This window comes from Carya illinoinensis, chromosome 2 (genome assembly GCF_018687715.1).
Source record: "Carya illinoinensis cultivar Pawnee chromosome 2, C.illinoinensisPawnee_v1, whole genome shotgun sequence".
NCBI classification, from domain to species: Eukaryota; Viridiplantae; Streptophyta; class Magnoliopsida; order Fagales; family Juglandaceae; genus Carya; species Carya illinoinensis.
In genome coordinates this window covers 23,933,672-23,942,369 of record NC_056753.1, presented here as the reverse complement: position 1 = coordinate 23,942,369, position 8,698 = coordinate 23,933,672, and the positions used below count along the sequence as shown (strand labels likewise).

The following is an 8,698-nucleotide window of genomic DNA, read 5'->3' as shown; positions in this document are numbered from 1 at the left end:
GTTTTAAAATAAAATATTAAAATATTATATTTTAATATTATTATTATTTTGAGATTTGAAAAATTTAAGAAAAAATTAAATTATTTATTATATTTTTGTATAGGGATTTAAGAAAGTTGTAATTATAAAATGAGAATTTTGAATTTGAGATAAGAATTTTTATGTGCCAAATTGAATCTAGTGATTTTGAATTTATGACAATATATCTTTTACTTTGGCTAATGTGACTCTTTCTCTTCTCTAAACTTTTTAAGTTAAAAAAAAAAATTACAATATTACATTATGAGTGGTGCTTTTCTGCCGCCTGAGTAGCATCGCTCAACTTGATTGATGATTGTTTTATTAATTTTTTTAATATTTTATTTACTTTTTTTAACATATTTAAATATTTAAAAAAATAAAAAAATATATTAATATATTTAAAATCATTTCTTTAATTATTAAGTAATTTTGTTTTTTTGGTTTAATTAAGCGGTCAAGTTGAGCGGTACAAAGTGGGAGGCATGCTAGTGTTTCTCTTACACTGCATAGAAACAAACGTTTCCTCGAAACAAATTTCCAGTGAAAGAGAAACAGATGTCGAGTGCTGAAGGGTACCAAACCAGCAAAGAAACTCAGCCCACTCACACTCCCACCGATTATTCGGCCAAATTTCATGCATGCAAGTCCTCCCTGATCTTCAACCAAAACGCTACCCCTCTTCCATCCCACTACTCTCTCCAAAACCTACTCTTTTTTCTTTTGCGTACAAGGAAACTGCAGGTCGGAAAAAATGAACTCCGAGCTGGTTCATAGAACCCACACCACCCAAACTCCAGGAACCAATGATCTTTATTCACCACAACGTGGAAACCCTCTTCAGAAATCACGGAATCCCTTCCTCTACATTCTCCGCGAGCAGCGACCACTGTTCCTGCTCGTCGGGATCGCCATCGCCACGCTTTTCTTTAGCTTCGTGCCACCGCGTCGTGACCACCATGATCTGATGATCCCTGCAGAGGTTATCCAATTTGAATCGACGAGGACCCTCCCGTTGAATCGGCGCGTGCTGATCTCCGAGAACCACCGCCATTACTCCGCACTCGGGCAGGTGAATGCGGTCGGGAAAGTGCCGCTGGGGCTGAAGAGGAAGACACTGAGGGTCTTGGTGACCGGCGGGGCGGGCTTCGTCGGGAGCCACCTCGTAGATCGTCTGATACAGCGGGGAGATAGCGTGATCGTGGTGGATAATTTCTTTACGGGCAGGAAGGAGAATTTGGTGCACCATTACGGCAACCCCAGGTTCGAGCTAATCAGGCACGACGTTGTTGAGCCGATTCTCTTGGAAGTTGATCAGATCTACCATCTCGCTTGCCCTGCCTCGCCTGTGCATTACAAGTACAATCCCGTCAAGACCATCATATCCTTCCTTTTTCTTTTTGTTTAACGTTTCTTTTCTGTTTGGTTATCAAGAAAATTTCAGTACTCAGGTATTTAGATGATCAAACTCCTATTTCCTTTTGTTTTTCTCCATATTAACCATACATACAAAGAAAACAATGGAACTTTTTTCTTTCATATTTCATTTTTCTTTTCTACTTCCACTTTCCAATATTTGGGTCTCTCCAAGCCTTCATCCTTTTTGAATCCCAAAAGGAAAAAATCAATGCATATTCTCTTTTGTAATCGCTTTTATTTTGGTGGGTGGTGTTTTGGAGTGTCCTTGACTCTGGTTCTTGTATGCGGTTACAAGACGAATGTGATGGGGACACTGAACATGTTGGGACTGGCAAAAAGGGTGGGTGCGAGGTTTCTGCTAACCAGCACCAGTGAGGTGTACGGTGATCCTCTGCAGCACCCTCAGGCCGAGACCTACTGGGGCAATGTCAACCCAATCGGTATGCTCTCTCTCCTTTCCCAGTAGTACTTTCACTTATCCCTGAATTTTGGTTCAAATTAAAACATGGAAGGATAAGATAAAATCAAGTGCATGTGTACGTTTTAAATTTATCATCTGATATTTCTTGAACAACCAATAATTTATCAGAACAGCTAATAATTTATCATCATAGCAAAACAGCTGTGTCTTAAAACTTGGAACTCTATATGATCTACTATTAATTTGGACAATAGCAAATGAGATTGAGAAGAGAAGTTATGCCGCGTATAAATCACAACATTTATTGTGGGATCACGCGATTCTTAAAAAATTTTATTTTATTTTATTTATTAATTTACGTAACAAATTAAATTGATATGTCAATAAGTAGATTTATAAATACATTGATCACTGAATCGATACACACTTTCATGGCATAATGGATAGATTCTAACAATTTGTACGGAAGCATCATAAAAATCACAATGCTTACTTTCATAATGGAAAAATCCTCCATTTTAATATTTTCTTTTAGAATTCAGACTGTATTAAGGCCTTTTTATTAATGAAGTTCAGTACTCACGGAGAGAAAAAAATAAAAAGAATACAATTTTTGCTCAAAAAGAGCGATTGAGAGATGCTAAGCCACTAAGGTCCAGTGGGACCCATGTTGCTCGTGTGTATCCCTTGAGCATGTGGACTCAAGTGGGTCCCACTATCAACTTAGAGATGCTTGTAGACGATGTCGTTGGGATATTCTTGGCAGGGGTAAGGAGCTGCTACGATGAGGGGAAGCGCACAGCGGAGACTTTGAGCATGGACTATCACCGAGGCCTCGGCATTGAGGTCAATTTTAACTGTTCCCAAGTTAGATTCTAATTATTTGAGTTTTTCCTGATCAATTTTAATCATGCATATTCGAAGCTTTGGCCGGGATTGAAAAATTACAATTTCCATGGCCTAATAAAGAGTGGTGAGCTAGCGATCGAGTGTGCATGCTCACAGGCCTTTTAATTAGTACTTTAGCATTAGAAAGGCATTACGTACGTAATAGAATATAACGAGAAATATAAATGATATTAGCCATGTTTTGCATGCAGGTGAGGATTGCTCGAATTTTTAACACATATGGGCCACGTATGTGCATAGATGATGGTCGTGTTGTTAGCAATTTCGTCGCTCAGGTAAGCTTTGATCTTATATATATATATAGAGAGAGAAAAAAATATGTTATTTCTGATCATGTAAACTTTGTCTATCTCTAATCATCTTTTTTGACGTGACATATTGTAAAATAGTTGTCTATTTAAGTGACACTTAAAAATATGTCATATCAGCAAATGTAATTAGAATAACAAATCTGTATCTCACCTTTCTTCAATATCCTAATTGTTCACAGGCATTGAGGAAGGAGCCATTGACTGTCTATGGTGATGGGAAGCAGACCAGGAGCTTCCAATATGTTTCGGACCTGGTAATTATGATTTCTTATTCTCTAGATCTCTCTCTCTCTCTCTCTCTCTCTCTCTCTCTCTATATATATATATATTGCAAAATGCATGATCTGATACGCATGTCCTCTTTAATATACGTACCCAACGCCTTTAATTTATAATATAACATATTCCAAACTAAACCTTCCGAATCAATTTTTATCGAAAAGGTGAGTTAAACACAGAAACTATATGTTACTCTGTTTGATTAATCAATAATTAATCCACAAGATTTATCAATGAATCTATATATTCATAAATTTATTAATATACATAAACAAAGCATATATATAGCAGTCGTAATTAATCAATGATTCCCATCTACTCATGATCATACTCATGATCACAGTGGTTTAACCAGGGAAGGTTTTGACGGGTTGCTCTCACGAGTCATGACCTCGATCGACCATATACTATATATAATGCTCAATATATATAGTAATTAATGTAAGTACTCAGATTAATTACGTTTTGGGGGATGTTCAAATTAGATACCTGTAGTTTTTGTGCTAGCTAAGATAGATCATCATCATGAGAATGCAAAGCCACATGTATCTGTCATTGTCTGTGCTGGTTTAACCGGGGAAGGTTCTTCTTCTTGTGGGTCTTATCAGTGATGGTCCTAATATGTAGCTCCTGGTGAAGGCGGTACTACTACTACTACTACTACTATTCTACTATTCTCGAACCAAATAATTGCCATTCAATATTGTGATCATTATTTAAGCTGTTATAGGATTAACCAACAGGGGAAAAAAAAGATTTTATTCTTCTTTACTTAAGATACTAAAATACTATGATAATATATACATATATAGTCAAAATGTACGTACGACTCGAGTTAAGAGGAACATATATTATAGGGGCAACATTAATTAATTGTTTTTATTGATAACACTCCCAGCTCTGATCTTCTCAATCATTTCGTCGTTTATAACACTGTTTTTTTAATACCCTTTTTTGAGATTGAGTTTTGACTACGTACATGAGTTGTACTCTGTTTAGAATTTAATGTCGACGGGACGGGCCATGTGATGACTCGCTTTTACGTGTATTTTTACTGAAGGGTTGTTTTTAATTTAATTAATATATTAATTTATTTATTTTAAATTAATGTGTTTTAAATTGATTTTTTAATTTATTTGATGTTGTGTTTATTTTATTTAGTCGTTTTACGGTTTTTAAAATTATTTTCGACGGATCAGTTTTGGTTTCTGGAGTGAGGACTGGACCTCATTTCTTTTCCCTCATCTTTTCTTTTTCTTTTCTCTTTTTCCTTTTTCTTTTTCCTTTTCCTTCTTTTTCTTTCTTTTTCTTTCTTTTCTTCTTCTTTCTTCTTCCTCCTCTCCCGCGTACGCTCATCAGCCCCTTTTCTCTCCTTTCGTCGCCGCCCCTTTGACCGGCCAGTTCTCCGCCGTCCGGCCACCGTTTGGTACACCGTCACCACCGTTCTCTTCCCCTTCCACCATAGATCATCCCCACCAATTTTCAGAGCCATCGGACCAGCCGTTAGCTTTCGAGAGCCGCCGGAAGTCGCTGCACCTGCTCTATTTTTGCCCCTGTCGCCGGAATCTTCTTCAGCCCAGACCGCCGCCGTCCGGCCACCGTTTGGCTCGCCGCCGGTCTCGTTCGAACCCCCTCCCTCCGGCGCACCTTCCCACCAAATATCTCCCCCATCCGGCCGGCCGTTTGGCCGGAAAAGCCATTTGAAGCCCCACGGTTTTTGGCTCGATCCGCCGCCGTCGCTCCACCTCCGGCCACCATTTCTTCACCACTTCATCACCGGTCCCTTGCCGTCCTAACCCACCCATTTCCGGCCTCCAACGACCACCGGAACAGCTCCTACGAGCTTGCTTTCCGATTTGAGTTTTCCGGCCTATTTCCGGCGTTTTCGCCGCCACCCACGGCCAACCACCACTTCCAATAGCTTCATAATCATCCTTAGGCCATTCCCTATCAATCCTAAGCCCTGGTTTGTCCCCGTTCAAAAATGGGTAATTTATTACCCACGGACACAGTGTAAATTACACTGTTACGTTACTTTTCCTCCGCCGTTTGCAACGCCGCGAGCTTTCTAAAAATACTGTATAGCGCTGTAAGTATTTTCCAAATCCTATTTTCAGATTTTAATATATATTGCTCATTCAATTATTTATTGTTGTTGGTTGTTGATTCCGGACTGAGTCCGACGAGTTTCGGGGGTCGGATGGATGGAGGACGGAGTTGCCTGTTTATTTGATTTATGATTGTTGGATTATTTTATTATGCATTGTTATGGCATTATATGGTGCATGCATGTGTGTTTGTGGATTTATGTGAAAAGCCTGTGTATTGGCGTAAGTGTATTGCGGGTGCGTGTGTATCACGAGCCCAAGCCGGGATGGGTAAGTGTATTGCGGGTGCGTGTGTATCACGAGCCCAAGCCGGGATGGGTTATTATCTCGGTGGAGCTCCTCTGGTCACTCGGGAGCGGAATAAACTGAGTGATGTCCCCTGAGTTGTCGAGAGCGATGACGGGAGCGGGGCTAGGGGATGCTTGGCTACGAACGCGCCGGGCGCGGAACCGGGCATCGCCCTACTCACCGACTCCGTGGCCCTTCGCTGGCGAGGGCTAGAGGATGCTTGGCTACGAACGCGCGGGGCGCGGAACTGGGCATCGCTCGTTAGGTGTCACATGCGTGGTGGTACTCTACGGCGTGACACTGGAGCCAGGGTGTGCGGATGAACCCTAGGGGAGGTCATGGTGCATACGGTTAAAATTGGATAATGGTTTGTGACGCCAAATGGGACTTTTGGCGTGTGCCAGATGGACTTCTGGCGAGATATTGGGCCAGATGGACTTCTGGCGAGATATTGGGCCAAATGTGACTTTTGGCGTGTTTTTCGGAAAGGATATGTTTTTGGGCCAAATGGAATTTTTGGCGTGTGTGGAAAAAATTATGTTTTATGGGCTTTGTGCATTGGGCATGTTTCATGCATATTGTTTGAGTCCTATGTGTTTTTATCTAGTAGCGTTTGGGTTTACTTACCTACGGAACCATTTGTGGTTCCGTAGCTTTTGGTGCAGGTGATGAGGATGAGGAGGAGGAGGCTGAGCCCGAGGATATGGCTCCGCCGGGTTGCTGATGTTATGCTTTTCTTTATGGTTTTAAATCTGTATTTGGGTTTTTGTAATATTTTATTTACGTATGTTTTAAACAGCTTGTATTACATTAAGAAAAAAATTCTGGTACTTAGTTATATCACTTTCGTTATCCGCTGCGTTTTTCTTGTGCACACTTGTTGCCTTTGCACACACTTGGCACCCGTCGATGGGATGGTGACCCGGGTTGTCACCATCCGGACGTCTCGATTTCCCCGTGTTCGGGCGAGGGGAATTGGGGGCGTCACAGTCCATGTGCGGGTGGATGAAGTCTCCTTGCCTTCCATTGCACTCGGGGAGGTCTACCCTTATATTATTTATATTACACGTGGCAGTAGACTCGGGGTGATAGATGTCCATGCAACATTTTTGAAGAAGTTGACAGAAAATAAGATTGGATATTAAATTTCAAAGTCAAAGTCCGGGATTTGATCGATGTCAATGCATACAAAAAAAGCACACGAGTTATTGAATGTTTTCTTTACTTAACTATTATAGTATATAGGAACCATTTATTGCATGTTTTCTTCTCCTTGGGATATAAGTTCTTGGTTGGGCGAAAGTCATATGTGGTGGAAAGTCGTAGTTAGTCATGCTCCATGCATGAAGTCATGTGCTTTTGTGGGTAAATCCCTTTAAAATGAAGTGTATAGGGAGCATTTTAGATTTGAATGAATTCCTAGTAGGAAATTCAAATATAATTACGATTTGTCTTTGATAATTCAGTCAGTGAATGTATGACGTTTCCTTTTCACGTCCTTATTTATTGTGTGTTGTGTATGTGAGTGTGTGAATGATATTAGGAGTGTGGGGAAGGCTTGCGGGTGAGTTGGGTTAGGCTTCTGACTGCAGTGGTCTGTAGTACCTGTCCTCCATCTTAATTACAAACTCACAGTAGGCATTATTTATGCATGGTGAATATATATGAGAACTGATTGTGTTGTATTTGCACGTACAATAAATAATAGGTGGAGGGTCTAATGCGGCTGATGGAAGGTGATCATGTGGGTCCTTTCAATCTTGGGAACCCTGGTGAATTCACCATGCTGGAACTTGCTCAGGTAAATTTTCCCAATACTTGCTGCAAAAACATTTCCACATTTCTATGCTGTATAACCCATAAAAAAATGATCTCTATGCTATATATATATTGAAGATGCAATCTTTTCAGGTTGACTCAAACAGAGTGACAAATAGTTTGTGTGTTTTCCTTTGTTGGATGAAGACTTCAGTCCGTAAGACGAGAGCGTGAAAAAATCTACAAGGAGGTGTCTTGATGTAATCAACTACAATGAACTATTATTAATTATGGCTTTTAGTCATTGCATAAAAAATTGCCATTTAGTGGCCCTCTCCTAGCCGAGGAATATGAGTTTGAACCAACAATTTGGTTTCATTATCTATTTGTTTGCGTTTATTATGTAGTGAGTTGATTATAACCCAAAATTTTGTTGAATTTTTAACTCCATCCTCCTATATCTTCTCCTTTTTAACTTAAAAAAATCTTACCAAAAAGACTGAAGAGCGAAATGGATACTGTTTTGTGCAGGTTGTACAAGAGACTATAGACCCGAATGCAAAGATAGAGTTCAGACCCAACACAGAGGATGACCCACATAAGAGGAAGCCAGACATTACCAAGGCCAAAGAGCTTCTTGGTTGGCAGCCAATCGTCTCCCTTCGCAAGGGGCTTCCTCTCATGGTTGAAGACTTTCGACAACGTATATTCGGTGACCAGATCAGAGACAGTACTGTCGGAAATACTGTTACATCCTCAGCATAGATTTTGTGTATGCTGAGTACGGGCATTGAGAAAGAGATCATAGCAAAAATAAAGATATATAGAATAAGAGGACCCTTTTGATCATTAGGTACTTAATTTTTTCCTTCCAGATTGTTTTCCTCCTTTTACCCTGTTAAAATATTATGAGATGAAGACTGCAGAATAAAGTTAATTTGCATGCAGCAGCTGAGACACGTACTTCACAACTACCTGGGTAAATATCAGAGTGGTAGGCCGATGATCAGTTCTTTCATCTTTGTGTATGTAGAATAATCTTCTTCTTCTTCTTCTTCTTCTTTTTTTTTTTCTTCTTTTTTCTTCAGGTTTCCTCCTTCCTCTAATCAAGCTTGCATAGATTATAAAAAGTAATAGATTACAAGGTTAAGGTGGATCATTTCCACTATCTGAAAACAACAACACCT

General features: G+C 39.9%; 1 protein-coding gene across 2 annotated transcripts; it reads left to right on the top strand.

Moving 5' to 3' along the window:
• Positions 1–576: 576 nt before the first annotated feature.
• Positions 577–8,458, top strand: LOC122300419 (UDP-glucuronic acid decarboxylase 4-like). Of its 2 annotated transcripts, XM_043111059.1 has the most exons (8): positions 577–665; positions 1,129–1,399; positions 1,730–1,877; positions 2,625–2,704; positions 2,959–3,042; positions 3,258–3,332; positions 7,462–7,554; positions 8,043–8,458. In XM_043111059.1, exons 1-8 carry the CDS (start codon positions 577–579, stop codon positions 8,274–8,276), a joined length of 1,074 nt encoding a protein of 357 aa, XP_042966993.1. In that variant the 3' UTR covers positions 8,277–8,458. The 2 variants fall into 2 exon arrangements, with proteins under 2 accessions (XP_042966993.1, XP_042966992.1); XM_043111058.1 differs by having other exon boundaries at positions 649–1,399.
• Positions 8,459–8,698: the final 240 nt, after the last annotated feature.

Excerpts from the sequence above, each read along its gene's own strand:
- LOC122300419 (XM_043111058.1), top strand. The coding sequence starts at position 773 with ATGAACTCCGAGCTGGTTCATAGAACCCACACCACCCAAACTCCAGGA. Across the intron at positions 2,705-2,958 it reads ACCGAGGCCTCGGCATTGAG|GTGAGGATTGCTCGAATTTT; the intron begins GTCAATTTTAAC and ends TTTTGCATGCAG. Across the intron at positions 3,333-7,461 it reads TCCAATATGTTTCGGACCTG|GTGGAGGGTCTAATGCGGCT; the intron begins GTAATTATGATT and ends AATAAATAATAG.